This window comes from Strigops habroptila, chromosome Z, assembly GCF_004027225.2.
Source record: "Strigops habroptila isolate Jane chromosome Z, bStrHab1.2.pri, whole genome shotgun sequence".
NCBI lineage: Eukaryota > Metazoa > Chordata > Aves > Psittaciformes > Psittacidae > Strigops > Strigops habroptila.
In genome coordinates, this window is record NC_044302.2 from 85,051,225 (window position 1) to 85,068,616 (window position 17,392).

Here is a 17,392-nt window from a genome sequence, read left to right on the forward strand (position 1 = left end):
TAAATAGCAGGCTGCAGTGCTATTTTGTGCATGGAATTTAATAAATTTATTTGGAGAAAAAAAGGCTGTAGAGTTAAAAGAAACAAAGGCATATTTTATGTTTACATAAAGGAGTGTCTGCTTCTTAAAATTCAAAGATACAATACATACTGGGTAAATTCAAAAATTATTTTAGAGCATTAAATTATACTGAATGTCTGGGTCAAAGGACTAATTTTACTGACTTGCTGGTAAATGTTTAATGTAGTCTATTCTTCAACAGGTTTTTAACAAGCTAAATATGTTCATCTAAAAACTACTTGATTTTTTTCTTTGTTTCCCTTACAAAAGTCTTATACCTACTACGTATACAAAATCCCACTGTAAAGTATAATGGGTAGTAATTTATGTCGTAGCTGTTCTGTGGCAGACTGAAACTTAGCAGGAACATGCAATCAAAATACTATGAAACAGCAGCTCAAGGTGTTTTATTCCCCCCACTATTGCCAGTGGCTGTTCCTCCAGCCAGTGAGCAGGGGTACGAAACTGCCACCCCAGGAAAGACAGAGGAGGCCAGCGCTTTCAGACCAGGCATTTCCAAAACCAAATCTGGAAATTCAAACTACCGGCAACATCCTTGTGCATATTGCACAACACCGTGCATGCAGAACCGCCCTGCTTTCAGTAAATCTTCCCATTTCTAATTATCCCCTTCTGAAACACAAGTGTTCCTCCACTTCTAAGCACTTTAAGGAATAAATCTGGTTATTATCACAGCCCTGGCTGACTAGACTCAAGATCCTTTCTGAACAACTTCCAGTGCTACACCTAATCTTAACCACTCCAGACAACGGACCTTGCTGCGTTTAGTCAACAGGCTCGATTTTCACCTTGAGGTAGTGTTTGTAATGAAGAAATTGCACAGGACACCAGATTAATGCCCCGGGTTTGCAAATAAATCACCATAGGACCCTGCATGCCCCCGACCAGTGGATGCGTGGCCAGTGCTAGCCAGGCTGCCGCAGCACTGGCAGCTGGCGGAGGGGCCGTGCGTGGCGAGGCTGGGACCCATCTGCTGCGGCCCTCCCAGCAGTTTCTCCTCTTCATCCTTCCACCACTGGGGCTGTCCCACCACCATGCAACCATGGAGAAGCTGAGTCCTGCTCACATCTGCACGCTGACCCCACCACAATGGCCCTTCGCCTCAGTGGCTTCTAAAAAGAAGCCATGAGATTGAAGAGTGGCTGGTACAAAAACTGCCCATGTTTGTTCAAGGGTCTGACCTTCAACACCTCTGATGGGTGCTCAGCACAACACAGCATCTGGCCCCAAATCTATCTGTTGTGAAAATGCTATGGTGACAGAGCACTTTTGCTCCCATAGCATTACCTTCCTGTCAGTCATGGCTTGTACTCTTTGTATCTGACTTAGATTTTCTAGAGCAAAGAAGAAATTAATCTAAACTAATATAATACTTAAATGAGTATACAGTTTTTCTATTTTAGGAGGCTTTTTAGTGTTTCTCTGTAAATCATGTATTTCTTCATTCAGTTGTCCCTTTCTGGGTTTTTTTTGCACTTTGTACTCATCCACATTGGAAGGACTCCAATTGCTTCCGCAGTAGTAAGTGGGCTAGAAGCAAATTATAACTGACCTAAGCACAAAGCCTTCATTTGGAGTGATCTTGTATTTGTATTAACAAAAGTATCATCTTAGCATTATTCACTGGATGCATTTTCAGTACCAACAGTTATAATACTAAAATTATACAGCATTAATACCAGTTTTTCAATGGCTTTAGAAGAAAAATGTAAGCATAAACAATCCTGGTGTCATCAACTAGTTCCTGTAAAATATTACACAGAATATGACACAAACTGGTCATTTTATGGTAAATATTACGGAGCCAATGACTCAGGTTATCAAAAGAGTGAAGGACTGCTGAAGAAAATAGAGCTATGCTGATTCATATCATAGGAGAAGGTAACTCAAATTGCTTAACCCCTTGAATGCTAAATATTTGCCTGAATCTCAAGGAAGGTTTAAAATCATATTTTTTTATTCCTTTCTCAATGTTCTCAATATGGCAATTCATAATTAGGGTGCAACATTAAGGTATGAACATAATTTTATGCCAAACCTTTTTTATTTGTGAGCTTGTAATTTGTCGTAGGATGTAGAAAGAAGTTCTTTCCCAAGAACTCCCGTGGTTGCTCTGTGCTGAACATGGTCACAGTTAGATAGCAATGGCTTCATGGAGATTTCTACGACTAGAGACAGTAGAGCCTGGGGCTCTATTTTCTTTGATTAAAAGCTATCTGTGGAAAGCCTGCATCTTTACAGCAGGAGTTAAAAAGATTGCTTTATCACCAGTATGTGTGCATGATAACAGAGGAAGAGAAATGCAAGGGCTCTGGAGATAACACAGGGTCCTTGCTCAGATGGCCATGGCTTTTTTTTATTTTCATTCCCTGGAATACATGTGAATGCAAGTATTTGGAAGAATTTGGCAATGTGCAACTTCCACTCTTGGATAAAACCACAAGGGAAAAATCCTTCAAGGAAAATCTCATCCTCTGGCTTTTTCATTCAAGTTCTCTGTGATAAAGTCTTTGTTTCAACTTTCAAATTTGCTATAGAAGGTTTATTTATTTTTGAGTAACAAACCCCTGAAGAGCCTCCCTCTTTCCCCTCACCTTTAACAGAGAAGAACTAATACTCTGTTAAATGAACTGAAGACTCCTGTTCACCATCTAATGATGTAACGCCTTAGATGAAGCATCTTGTTATTATATTGGCTAAATAAAAAAGTGACTGAGTTACCATGTAGCAAGTGAATTTTGGTTTAATTTAATTGCTGCTTGCATGTGACACTGGGCTTGTGTCCTTGCACTGTCCTCTGCAGCATGACATCTTCCCAGGTGGCCCAGCTTCCCTGGGCATGGTGCTGCCCCATATCCATGTTTCCCCACACTGCAGCTTTGTTCTCCCAGTCCCTTTTCCTGCCATTCACCATGTGGGACCTGATCTGCTGATGCTGCGCGTCAGTAATTTGGCGGCACCTCAATTGTTTTTCTTTCCTACCAGCAACCCCCTTGTCCCTTTAGAACATCCTTTCTCCCTGAAAAGTTCTGCCCTCTCCCACTGCTTTATAACACCTGTGCTCATCACCTTCTGCCTTTTACTCTTGGCCACCCTCCTCCAAGCCAGTCACCTCAGTACTCCCTGAAGTGGCACCTTACAACAGGAAGTCCTCCATACATTTCAGAGTCCTGCTTTCCTCCATGCTGTCTCTTACTCCTGCTCACTCATTTAAAACAAACCTCTGAGCAGTCTTAAAATTTGCCAGGGATGTATTTTCCCATGTACTTAATGATGGCACCATGCATGGTCAGTATTATGAGCCCACTGTGCAAACTTGCTGCCATACCTACATTCCAGGTTTCTTCCTTCAAGGGGTTCACTTGTGACCCTGCTGCAGTTTGATGGGACAGGGAAGATCACTGCTTACTTGGCTTCTCCAGTTCACCCATGGTCACCTTTATTTTCTCCTAGTTTTTTGAGGAGGCCTCCTAGAGTGGGGGACTATAAGACCAGCAAGTCAACATAGGGTATCTTTGTGAACTTGCTTCCTAGTTTCTTTTTGTTATGCAAACCATTATAATTTAGACAAATATGGCAGGACAAATTATAGAGGGATGATCTTTTTGGGCTTTTAGCTCCACCTCTGAGTTATGCTGATTTTGTGCAGTTACACAACCTAAGGCAGCCTTTACATAGACTGACAAATTTCAGGAATCCTCTTTGTTTCAAGAAGTTAACCTGTGTCCCAACACAAAAGATAACAATTAGAGTAGTGATTCTCAAGCTAGGAGTTCACCAAACGAGGGTGAAAATCAACAGACAATCAACAGCAAAATAGGGATATGCAAACAGGATTGGCTTTACTAGTCTGAATGTGAACCTGGAAAAACTGAAGTCCCCAGTAAATAAGTTGCAAATGCTAAAAGACATGTCTAAATGTCTCTTAGGCCCAATACTACTATTCTACTTGCAGGGCACCTCAATTGCAGCAAGTAGTAAGGGAGTGTAGCTTGAACCAGGAAGAAGGAATCGCCCATTACAGCATATCTAATGCAGTTCTGTTTGAAAGAAACAAATATACCTGTGCGTCAGTATCTTTATTACGAAAATAGCATAATAGAGGATTCAGTCTATTTTTGCTTTCTGAGGTGGCCTCTAATAGTTGCAGAGATGAGTAAGTTGAACTGGTCTCCATAGTCAAGGGTGTGATTAATGCTCCAGAATAGCTACCATGAGGGCCACCAGGAGCACTCATCAGGGCACAGGATATGCTTTATGCCTTAGAGACTGGGTCCCTCCCTATCTGTGTTATCATCATGCTTACTTGGAAAAAAAGAGTTTTTAATTTAAAGGACAGAGAGATTTGAATTTATTTCTTTTCCCTTAGGAATAAATTAATAAAAATACTTCACCAGAGAAAATCAGTAAAAAACTGCTTTTTTTTTTTTTTTGTATTTTTCTGATGTATGAACAATCAACTCAATTAAGCATGTACTTTCAAATATGTGGCTAAATTCAACCACAGAGCAGTTTCACTGAAGTTAAGATGAAAGCATTAAAGAATCTTGTTGATATGAAGAAACTGTAAAATCTAGTATATAAAAACCAAATTTGTAAAAAGGAAGAGCTTCAGGATTTCCAGATGTTTGCTAAGCTTAATGGATAAGACAGTGCTTCCAGAGAAGACAAAGAAAACTAAACACACACTATCACATTCATTACTTTTTGCTTTGTTGCACCCATTAAATAAAAAATTTATTGTTGTTTTAACCTTTGACTCTAAATCCTAGCTGCATTTGTGTAAATAAAATCAATCGAAGATAGCTGCAGGTAACCAATCTCTTTAATTTGACATGTTCCAGACAATCTTTTATTATGTTTAAATATGAGAATATTTTACTTATTGCAAAGTATCCTGCACAATACAGGTGCTCCGCTATAAAATCTTCTCTATCACTTATAATTCAGTCATTCTAAATTTAAAATACCAGTATACAGTACTAAAACCTCCAATTGAAGTTTAATATAAAAATATCAGCACAAAACTCCTTTTTAAAGTCTGTTTATTGTGAGCAACCCAAATGCCTGCTTAATTATTATTTGTTGTAGTATATTAATAGACTTTGCACCCCTACAGTTGCTAATTCATACCATCTCAGGTATTTTGATGAGATAAGAAATACTAAGTAAGAAAACAGTAAGTATTCAAAGGGTTAATTTGCTTTTAATAATAACAAATTAGTTTTTTGCATCTTCTTCAGTTCAAAATCCAGCTTTGAGACTGAGGAAGGCTTCCAAATCACATCAATTAAATAAGAGTGGTCCTTTTAACCAGTAGCAGTTTGATTGCCAATGACTCGAAGAATCTCTTTATGAATGCTTGGTTCCTGTGTATTTATACTTGTATCACCCACTTGACCATCTTCATAACTAAAAAAAGTAAAGAAAATAAAATCAAATTAGTGCTTTATTAATCTACCTAGAAACATCCATGACTGTTTCATTCAGTAATCAAGAGTGATTATTACATTGTTAACATGTTTCTATTAAAATGCTGCACTTCACCACCATATGGAGATCCTAAACTCTAGAGGGTGAAGGGTGGTAAGGCTGCCATTGTCATTGAATCCCTGAGGCTGAATAAGCCACTAAGACCCCAAGGGTCATGGGGAAAATGCTTACACCATAGACAGTAAGCCTTTAATGAATTCCTCAACTTTAAAACATAAAATTCAATAGAAATTATATTTTACAATCTATGGATAGGCTTACTGTAACATGAGGTATTGCTACAGAGTGGAAAAAAATCAGTAACTCTCCATTCATTTATTCTGTACCAAAACGTCTACCAAACCTAACAAAAATACATACAAAGACAAAAAAATTGATACTGAGAAGAATTAGGAAGAAACATCTTTTATCTACTTCAAGTACAGCTATTGGAAGGAACATGGGGAAAAAGGTCTAGGACAAACCGAAGTTTAATGTTAAAAGTTTGTACTCACACAAAGAAAAATCTTGTACACACATGATCTGTATTGGGAACTACCCATATCTCTCCATGTTTGTGCAGATCGGATGAAGTTATCACTATCAGGGAAAGAATAAATTTCACTGTGATAAAAACATGCCTGGAAAATGTTGCTTTAAAAGATTTGCCTTTTTACATACTTTAAATAGCCTTCTGGGAAAGTGTAGTTTTCAACTGCATGTCTGTGATGTGGTGTAGATTCTGAGCTGGCTGCTAGTACAAACAGGGAGATGAACTTGATTTTTATTTCCTAAATATACTATATTTTCCAGCAAACAGAAATGTTTGATGTATGCGAGCCAGTTGTTAAGTGGAATGAAAAATGACAAAGTATATTTATTAAAAACTGATTTTAAATGGCTATGGGGCTGTTAAGGAGGATATGAGTCAACTAACCAGATTCTGGAATAGAGATATTTCTGTTTGACGGTGGCTGAGCCAAAGAAAAGAAAAGACACTAAAGACAAAGCCTGAAACTGAGATATGACATATTTGGGATTTGAAATACTACCAAATACTTTTTTTTAAAAAGTAAGCAAAGCAATTATGACTCAAGGGGATCACAAAGCTTGCTAAAACTTGCTCAGTGTTTAGAAAACAGCAATGTATTTGATGATAGCTTGTTTACCAGCAGAATGAGGACAACAAAGGAAAGAAACCTTTTTATTGAAACAAAAGGTAGGTAGATTTTATAGATAGAAGCTATACCATCAATCTGTATTTGAAAAGATTTCTATAAATGTATTGAAACAGCATCCTTCTGGACAAGGTGTCCAACTGTGGGGTGAGCGGGTTCATGGTGCACTGGATGAAGAACTGGCTGAAGAGCTGAGCGCAAAGTGTTGTAGTGAATGGGCCTACATGTGGCTGGCCACTGGTCACTAGTGCTGTTCCTCAGGGCTCAATTCTAGCACCAGTTCTGCTCAATATATATGTCGGTGGTCTGGATGCAGGAGTCAAATGCACCAGTAGCAAGTTTGCTGATGATACCAAACAGGGAGGTGCTGTTGAACTCTCAAGGGACAAGAGGCCTTGCAGAGGGATCTAAATATACTGGGCTATGGTTAATGGTATTAAAAAGTCCTTGTAAACGATGTGGTTTTTATTTAGAAAATTCAGACATTAAAGGCCAAGTGAATTCTACTAAACCCTAGATTTATTTCATATCTTCTTCTGAAAGTTTTAGAACTAAACTTGTGTATTTTTCTGTCCTCAAACTGGATTTTTAGGTTGATTGACATCTCCTTAATCATGTTAAATATTTCCCTTGAGCATCCTGAAAATATATATATGTATATAAAGTAGTGTATATATCTTAAAGCTTCCACTTTGAAGTAACATCTTTCACTGTCTTAATTTTTATTTCTAAAAATAAATGTTCCAAATGAAGGGCAAACAGAGTTTAACATAATCTCTTTTTGTTTGGCCAATGAGACTAATTACCAACTACTGGTACAATTCTTATTCAAATTTCATAATTCTTTGTTCTCCAAACCTGCTGAGGTTTCCTTAGTTAGTAAAAGAATAGTCAAGTCTTTCAAAAATGGCTGTACTAGTATGTACTAGATTTTAACTTCACAAAATTTCTGAAGCAGTCAGAAAGAACAGACTGTTTACCAGATGAACAGTCTATTTGCCTGAGCAGTGAGAAATTATTTGGAAATTCAGTAGGAAAGCTGTTTTTTCTGACTTTTAGGTATTTCATGCATTTGTCAAGACCTTGCTAGAAGTCAGTGTTTCAAATAAAGGCCATGACTTACGTCATCATATAGCTTAGGAATATGATCACATTTGAAAGACCAAATGATCATTACATGCATATGATTATTACATATTCATTCAGTATGTGTTGCAGATTTTGTTTGAAGAGGGAAATGTTCCAAGCTGAAGTACAAAGGTCAACTATTAAGTAAGTACTCATATGCCCACCAGTAGCGTCTTACCTAAAAGCAACTAATACTGGAACTAAAGGTCTCACTGATTGCATCCAGCAACACTGTATCCATGACTAAAACAGTTTTTCAAGGGCTTTCAGCTTACCTTCACATAAGGCTATGCATTTTAAGTTACGGCTTTGCAAAAATTGTGACTGCTGTCCTTTCTTCTGTGACTGGGATGTAAAAACATGAGAAAACTTAATTAGTGCAGAAGGACAAACTCAGTGTGAAAGTAACACAGGAGAGGGCTGCCATCTTCAGTGGGTTATTAATGAACAAAGACACAGGCAGACTTTCTTTAACTTTTCTATTTCTAAATGTAACAGAATTTCTAAAAACATTTATGTTATTTGATTGGATCACTGTAGGTAGGATTTGAACTCCTTTATCCAGAAAGAAATGTTCCTAATTATTACAGAATGAATAATACCATTAGAAATATCCGAGTGTTACTTATAAAAAAATGGACAGCAGAAGAAAAAAAGAGGTGAATTTGATCACCAATTCACTGGCCACTACCCTGATATTTTACTAGCCTTCCCATTTCTGAGAACTTCTGCTGTTACATACCAATCTGTCTCCAAAATCAGATTATTCTAGAGTTTCTATGTGCTAACTATGGAGACAGATTCAAGATTTTTTTTTCTCAAAATTTAGCCCTAAACACAAATTCTATAAGTATGCTTTAGATAAAGCAGAATTGTAATGATTTAATATGTAAAAACCATGAAAAAGAAAAACTGACATCCAATAAACGAAATGTTACTGATTTTCCAGCAATAGCCACTCTCAATTCCTTTTGCATCTTTTTCTGTACGTCTAGAACTCAGAAAACAAGGGCTTGCTAAGGGTCACAATGCAATCTGTATTTAATTTTCCTTCTCTTCCCAAATTCTTCTGCTTGGCAAAGAAGGGCACAAGACCTGCAGTGTTCTCTGTAAATTGTTACTAAAGCAGTTTGGCTGAAGTTGATGTTTGCAGTCTCTGAAGTTGTTGATTATGTTCAATAAAATAAAACTGTTAGCTCTCACAAAGGGAATATTACCTCCTTTTCAGCTCTCAAGTTCCCAAGCATAAAACTGTAAGTCTTTCAGAGATGGTTGCTGTACTGTACCTGTGATGTAGTACTGCCCTTACTGCTTGAAGCTGGTTCATCTTTAGCTGACACCTTCTGCTGCTTCTTGTTCATCCCTAGGAATATTAAAATCATGTAAGATACTCTGGCATATAAATACCATAATAAGCAAAGTTAAGTATAGGGAATGAAACAGAAACTTCATTTAGACTTATTGGAAGTCTAATTAATTTTCAGGAGTAATTAATTTATTTCAAGTTTTAAAGTCTATCTTGGTTTAATTAATTTATCTGCACATAAAAGTATTGTCAGCCACACTGGATCCAATTTCCATCTCAGAAATCTAAACACCTACACTTGTGCCTTACATCTCTTTTCTATTCCTCATGTTGATTTATATAAAATTCCTGTATTGTATGCTGGCTGCTACAGGCTTCCTTGCCTTTCCAGTATCCCATATTTCTTGGCAGTTTGCAAACATAGACTGACTTATGGAGAAATTTAACTCTCTGAAGGAACAGGGAGTGTAGGACTCCTCTGTGGTTTTCATTGTCATCAAGAATGACATACTTCATAGCAACAGAGGCCTCCTTTCTAGAGGAGACTGGATGGAAGGACTAAGAAAGGTAAAGAGATGAGAAAATTACTGAAGCTGACAAAGCAATGCTGTCCAAATGGTCATTTTGTTAGATAATGATACTGAAACCTGCACCTTTAGTGAGTCCTAAAAAGTTTCCATACTTGTGTAATCTCCGAAAAGGTAAAGGTGCATTTAGAGATTACTGATATTGAAATTCAATAAATAGTAGTAAAAAATGCTGAGCTTCCAAAATGAATTATGACATTACTGAAAATCAGAAGCATAACTAAAACTCTCAAAATTATCTACATGCACACAAACATGTATTCAACTACACCTTCATATGTGCATAAATGGTAAATACAACATACCTAAAGGAAAAAGTCACCATATTTTAAAATCTCTTAAGTTTCTTAGTATACACATTGGTGTATCTTGTTTCTATTATGCTTCTATTTATGATTTAATTCTTATGTGGAAAATTCTGCATGACTCACTTTTGGATTTACTAATGGGACAAATTATGATCCATCCCCTTCTCATGCTAAAATAAGAACACCGTTCTGTACTTTCTTTGTAATCCTGACATGGTGATACTTGGGAACAGTCTTAAATATACACAGCTGAACATGTCTATTGATGAATATTTGTTTTGTCTAAAAGTCCGTGAATCCACGTTAGATGGACTCAGGCAGATACTGACAGAAAACAATATACAAAAAGCTGGATTCTCACTGCATAATCAAGACCTGCTCCATTACACACAGCATCCATTATTAGCTACTCTTTACTTCAAGAACAGTTTCAAGATACTCAGCACCTTGGAAAATGAGGATAGTATTAATAACAGAATTTAGATTTTCTCTTTCTTTAATAAGTTAATTTGCAGTCTACAGAAAGAAAATTTAATACAGTCTTGTAAACAGTGAAGCTGGTAAGAAAAGCAGCAGACTAAAATATCCCCCTATATTCCTCCAGATTTAGAGTGATTTATAAATATCACCTGAGTAACCAAATGATATGCTTGACAACGGACTAAGGTAGATTCCACTTCCAAACATTGCACCATGGAGCTGGAAAAGAGCAAAGTGATTGTTTAACATTAATTTCGTTATCTGGACAAAATAATAATGATAGGAACAGGACGTAATGTAGATGAGCATCTGCCCCACTGCACTAATTTATTGCCTGGTAATAAACAGTGTTCAAAGAAAATGCTAAAGAAATCATGCTGCAAATACACAGCTAAAATACTGTATGTTCTGGACACCATGTCCAATTGCCCAAACATCACATTTATACATAAAATTGCATTTTCTGTTTTTAAATATATCATTATCATGAAGAATGTCTACAGAGGGTGCTTCTGCACATCACCAGGTACACCTCAGCATTAACAAGGCTGAGCAAGCTCAACATGTGTCTCACATCAAAACCTCGGCAGGAAGCACAGCCTAAGCCAGCCTCTGTGAATTAACAGCAGCAACAGCTGCTTTGTTTTCTTTAAGGTAAGAAAAGAAGAGATAGTGATGACACTGGTCAGATGCTATAGAAAAATCTAGTCACTAGTTCAGCCTGAGTACTGTAGGAATGAGTTCAATCAAACTTTTGCTTGAGCCAATTCAGACATATAGATTCCATCACTGCAGGACTGCACTTTAGCAGCAAAACTATTAGCTGTCTGAAAAGAACAGAGGAAAGGGAAGACTCTTCTTCAGCAACATCACTGTTCCATTTATTAGCCCTGCAGTCATTTTTTTGTCTGATAGATGTTATGACCACTGGGCTTCAAAGTCATGCTTACCCTTCCTTCCTCTGACCCAGTGGTATTTACATTGTCTCTGCAATGCACCAGAGCTCTCACAGGAATGCGCATACATGCTTTCACCCCTCCAGATACTACAATGTTGTACAGGACTCTTGGTAAGTAACTATTTTTCCTGACTGTTCAGTACTGTGGTAAATAGGAACTGGGCTCAGGATATGCCCTAGGTGTGTGAGAGATCTAAAAATGATCACTTGTATAAAATGGGGCTTTGATATTCCCAGTATTTCAACCATCAACAAAAAAGCATAAACAAAGCAGTTTACTTTGATGAATTGTTGTGTGTGGATCCTGCTTTCTTCAGTATCTTCCAAAGATACTAATAAGAACATCCAAACCACTAAGAGGAATAGCAGAGATTTCATTTCCCTTTTTTTCAGTGCCTTGTGTACCCCAACCCCTAGTCAGCACCCTGGGATCCTCCTCCAATGTATCAAGGACTCAGCTCTAGGGAAGAGCTGTCGAAAGCATGATGCTAAAATATTCTTAGTTACAGCTCCCCAGTCCCTCTGGTACTGCCTGCTTTGCTCTGCAACAATGGTTTCCTGAAGATTCAGTCCGAGAAAACAAACTGAAGTCTGCTACAGCTCCCTCCTGGCCAGTACACTCATATTTCCATTTCCAAAGAAACCAGAGGAGAAGAGAAGATGCTGTAAAACCAGGTCCTGTATATCTAGTACGCTTTTGGATCCTACAACATGGAGATAGTTTAGGTAGCTCTAAACTTTAATCCAAACCCAGCTTTTAAGAAGCAAAGAGCTAAGCCTGCTGGAGGTGCTGCTCTGCAGTGTAAAACTGAAGCACTGATTCTAGCAATGGGATTTTCTAGCCATTTCAGCAGCCACATTATTTCACTTTAATTGCATCAGAAAAGTACCTTTTCCAGGAAAGAAGAGGATATTTGAATCATCCTTTTTTCCACTTATATGGCTACCAGAACCACACCCCCTGAGATTTGCCTAAACTAGTATCTAATCCAGCGTACAGGTTTGCTAAAGTCTATTTAGTTTACTATTTACCTGCAGCCTCGTATTAGAAGCAACAACTAAGCCATTCCTCAGAATTGAATGCCAATTTTCGATGTGTGAACCACTGAAAAAATAAAAAGAAAACATTAAAATCCACAGCATAAAATGCAAAATGAAATTAATAATCCTTTAAAACATTAAATTCACAGATGTAAACCTTAAATGGCAAGAACAAAAAAATAGCATGGTATTTTCATAACCCTGGATTAGTATGAATATATGCACTTACTGAAATGCAAAGGTACTTCCATAGAGATTTTTAGCAGCTCGGAAATTGGATTCTTTGGCTGGTGGACTGCTGAGAAGTAGGAACTGGTGGGGAGTGTGCATAAATTTTAGTTGCTGTAAAATATAGCAGTGCATAAGTGAAAAGAAGTTGATTAACACAAAAGCATTGTATTTCCATAATAGAAGTTCTTAAGATACCATGCTATTTTGCACAATACATGATTGCATCTCAGTAACTACATGAAGCAAGTTGAAACTGGTCTTATTACCATAGTTTTAACCTGAAATCAAACAGTAAAAATGTTTTTCAGTTTATGAAACATATGGAAGATTCTGAAACAGATTTCAGCCTAATATGGCTCTAGTAACATAACTAAATTGAACAATTTCATCATGGTGTTCTGATCAGAGCTGTCTTTGAACTAAGGTTCTGATCTAAAAGGTTGCAGATTACTATGCCCTTAATCAGAGGATCAGAGTCACACATACTCAGAAGTTAATCGCAGCACCATCCCTCTAAAATTCAAGACCTCTTTCTGAGATGTACTCATATGTGGATCTCCTGGTACACTGTGTTTGGTTACACTGCTTTCTGTACAATACTGTATCTAATGTTCTACGTGGTAACAAAACAAATAGTGAAGTTATTCTCACCCAATCTCAGATGACTACAAGGTAGACACTTGTATTTGAGCTACTCACCTCAAATAGGCTTTTTATGAACATTATTCCTTTGACCTGTTTTAGATATTCACAACATGATTCTCTGAGTTTTGACCTGAAACTGCCTATTTCTCTCCCTTGTCTATTAATGGAGTTCATGTGATTAGTTTGAATGTAGACACCTATGTTTGGCTAGAAGACTCCCACCTAAAATGCTAATAGGAGCGATGAGAAATGAGAAAATAATAAAGAACCCACCAACACTTACCCTATTCACTGGTAGCTTCACAATATGTGATCTATTACTAGAAATAACCCTAAAAGAAACAGTTAGATGTATTATTAGACATGGTAACCAAACAGAACTTTTCTTCTTAAAAATGTGTTACGAATGGACACCACCAAGCACTCAGCTGCAGCCCTTTGAGCCTACGAGATGGAAGCAGACCAAGTCTTGACTAGGAAATGAGTTCAAAGGCCGTACAAATAAGCTGGAGTCTTTCCAATGTTTTCATAGGGCCCAGATTATGACCAGAAACAGTCCAGAAACACCTGCAGTTCCAAATGTCAACCCTGACGTTAATTCTTATGGTGAGCTTATACCAAATTACACTGGTGAAATGATTATTCATTGTACTTGGTACTCTAATAATTATCATCTCATGTGAGTCAATTTTATACCATTGTAGAAGAGGATGTGCAAGCGGATCTTGTTTATCCATCTGCTTCTTTATTTCCAAGTAAGGTGCCTAGAAAAGAGTAACTATATTATTTCTAGTTGAAATCATAACGTTAAATTTTATGTGTTAGATTGCCCATGATTTCATCTATTAAAATGAATACATGGGATTCATTATTAGGCTTGATTCACAGTTTTACTGATATTTAATGTTGTATAGTTATAAATGTGTTTTGACAACAGTAAGAATTAATATAGCAATTATTTTCCCTGGAGTAACATAATAAGCACATAATTAGCATCAAAATGACTATTTTATAGCAAACATTGGGGGTCTCAGGGAGAACAGCAGAAGACATCTATTTATGTTTGGTTCTTGAATTAAGAAATTGGACTGGAACTTCACAAATTAATTCTTTCAAAATACCCCAAGATAACCTACTCCATTTTTTTAACTGTTTCATGGTATAAACTGGTAAGATACTGTATCACCTTATAATCCCTTTGAAAGCCTTTCTTGATTTCAATCACAGTGCAAAGCATCCCTTAAACTCTTCTTTTTAAACAAAGTCCAAGAATTATTTTAACATTAAAGAAAGCAAAATGGTGGTTATTTTTATTTTTACCAGATATTATATTAGGTAACAGAGATAATAGCTTTTTTAATTTTTACAAGGAAGGCATTACATTAAATAACAGAAGTACATGAAATTTAATTTTCAATTTATTTTGCTCCTCTCTATGCATTCTTCATTCCAGAATCCTGAAGTACTTCATAAATACATATAAAGTAAGATTTATAAACTGTTGTGACGTTACAGTTATATGCCAGTTGTAAAAGTAAGGACATGGGAGAGATTTCAATAATCAGTTATAAATAGCTGGACTGTTTGGGAAAGGGAAGTGTAACAGTAAACATAAGCAAGGCTATCTGTCCCACTGTGAATACTGCAAAATCCTATGGTAGCGATCCAAGAGACCTAACCTTCCAAGTCCCTATCCATACTTAGCTGATCAAGTGTTTTGCTATAATAGAAATAAAGCTATCACTCAGAACACTGTCACAAAATCTATTTCTTTTGCTTTGGAAACAAAAGGCCCAGTTTAGCTTTGGTATTTCCAGCAATTGGTGATTATCTTGTTACATGTCCCATTCTGCTGTTATTATCTTCTATTTAAACTTCAAAAGATCTTAGTTCTACATCATCACTTTTCTTTGACTGCCATTACAGATACTCTACAGCTGTTATTTTTAAAACATATTTTAATATTATTACAACCCTATAGGAAAGAGATTATAGTATTGACTTCCCCACCTGTCATAGGCAATATAAACATCTTCCTAGTTCTAGAAATAGCTATTAAGTTAGGTAAAGATTTTTAAACTCACCTGTGTCATCTCTCTAATTGAAGTGATACTGTCCAATGCTTTCATGACTCGGTCATAATTCTTCTTCTGATATAGCACAAAATAAACAAATAAATTAAAAGAATGTGAGTCTTTGGCTCTAAAAAAACCCAAATTCTTCTGAGTGTGTATAAAACCAAAGCTAAGTTGAAAGGATTGGTTTGCTAACCAATCCTTTCAAATTCTTCTACCACTAGCTTCCTTTCACCTCTTAAACTCTTTCATTCAGAGTGCAGAAAAATTCCCCCCCCCCAATTATTGTCATGATTGTTTTTCATGATTGAATTTCACTGGAAATTCTAACAACACACACTTCCCCGTTCCTCATCTTTGGGTCTTGTCAACTTCTGCCCATAGGCCTTCACCTCGCCCATAATGGCAAGAAGCTGGTAGGAGGCAGTGTGGGCCCTGCCAGCCCCGTTCTCTCCATTCCTTTTCTGGTGCGACTCCCTTTCATATTCCTTCACTTGCCTCAAACTCCCACCTTGCCCAGCCACCAGACCAGCTGTCTCCTTATCAGCCCCCTTTCAAGCACTTCCTAGTAAGTCTTTCTTCTCACATGCTGCAGGACACACTCACTCCTTCCTGAGGAAGAACCACTGCTAACTGGCCTTTGCTCAGAAAAACTGAAATACATCCCAATGCAGGACATCTAAAGTTCTCATTTACGCCCTTAGGTGTAATGGCTCAAGTGAGATGTAATGGTTCACACCTTCTTGAGAGCTGCGTTGAGAGACAGCATTTGCAGCCTGAGAAGCACACAGTGCGAGCGCAATTCTTTACTTCAAAATGGATGCTTGTACAAAACTTGATTATTATGTCAACATCTGATAAAATTACATTTAATGACATAATTGTTTTCAAAGTGAAAATGAGATGACAGAAATAACCACTTTAAGAATAAAGAGATGGACTGGAATTCCCCTAGTTTACATGGTCTACACCTCCCAAAGGACATCTTTCTCTTTGCATCCAATATGTACACCGAAAGAAAGACACAAAGAATATAAAATTCTGCATCTAGAATCTGTACCCTATAAGAATGTCTTGGTTTCAATGTAACTTTGAACGCAACCTTCAGTTTATACTCAAATACCTTCTCAGAGATGATTACAAAAGCTGTGAAGTTCTGAAAATAGTCACATGCTTGTGCTATATTCTGGAGCTGAATCTCTTATAGCAAAGAAGACCTCTCCTAGAAAAAGGCTTTGCTTTGAAATCTCATGCATGACTAAAACCAAGCTATGACATAGTGAAAGATAACTACTTACCCTGGGGTTAAAGGCCAGCATCTGAGGATCATTAGGATCAACTACAGAAGGGTATGGCTCAAAAATGACAACTTTTCTAGGTGACTCTAATGCAGAACGACACATGGATACTAACAGATCAACCACCTAGTGATAAAAAAAAATAATTATTCAATATACGTTCTTTCATATTGTATCTTCCAGTCTGCTTTTTTAACATATTCTAGCAATACCATATTTCACTGTTACCTATATTACCCAAACTGTTACCCACAGAACATAGTTTAGGACCGAAATTTTTCCACTGACCTCAAAAGGCTTAGAGTTCAGCCCTGATGTATTATTCCAGGTGCATAAGTAGGACCAGTATCTGGTCCTAAATGTATTATCATGTCAAATTCATTGCTTGCAGTCCTGCTTTCTCTTGTGCATATGTGCTAGTTCCTGGATTAAGTTCATGCTCTAGAGGAATGAAGTCATGCTGGATCTGTATATCTCTGTACAGTAGATGCCAGTGAAAAATGTTGCTCAAGACTAAGTAAAGGTTTGTGAAATCTGTACCACTGCCTGCTCTTCTCCTTAAGACTGTAATCATAGAAAGACTTATAAACATTGCTTCTGCTTA

The 17,392-nt window shown here is 37.1% G+C and overlaps 1 protein-coding gene across 2 annotated transcripts in view; it reads right to left on the reverse strand.

Moving 5' to 3' along the window:
- Nucleotides 1–649: 649 nt before the first annotated feature.
- Nucleotides 650–17,392, reverse strand: part of PARP8 (poly(ADP-ribose) polymerase family member 8) — a 112,974-nt gene continuing 96,231 nt past the window's right edge. For both annotated transcript variants that reach the window (XM_030470037.1, XM_030470036.1), the window contains exons 16-26: nucleotides 16,789–16,914; nucleotides 15,500–15,565; nucleotides 14,112–14,179; nucleotides 13,699–13,747; nucleotides 12,769–12,881; nucleotides 12,531–12,603; nucleotides 10,690–10,759; nucleotides 9,146–9,222; nucleotides 8,135–8,204; nucleotides 6,069–6,153; nucleotides 650–5,493 (exon numbers count right to left, since the gene is read on the reverse strand). In XM_030470037.1, coding sequence (XP_030325897.1) covers nucleotides 5,391–5,493; nucleotides 6,069–6,153; nucleotides 8,135–8,204; nucleotides 9,146–9,222; nucleotides 10,690–10,759; nucleotides 12,531–12,603; nucleotides 12,769–12,881; nucleotides 13,699–13,747; nucleotides 14,112–14,179; nucleotides 15,500–15,565; nucleotides 16,789–16,914 — 900 coding nt within the window. In that variant the 3' untranslated portion in view covers nucleotides 650–5,390. The remainder of the gene's footprint in view (nucleotides 5,494–6,068; nucleotides 6,154–8,134; nucleotides 8,205–9,145; nucleotides 9,223–10,689; nucleotides 10,760–12,530; nucleotides 12,604–12,768; nucleotides 12,882–13,698; nucleotides 13,748–14,111; nucleotides 14,180–15,499; nucleotides 15,566–16,788; nucleotides 16,915–17,392) is intronic.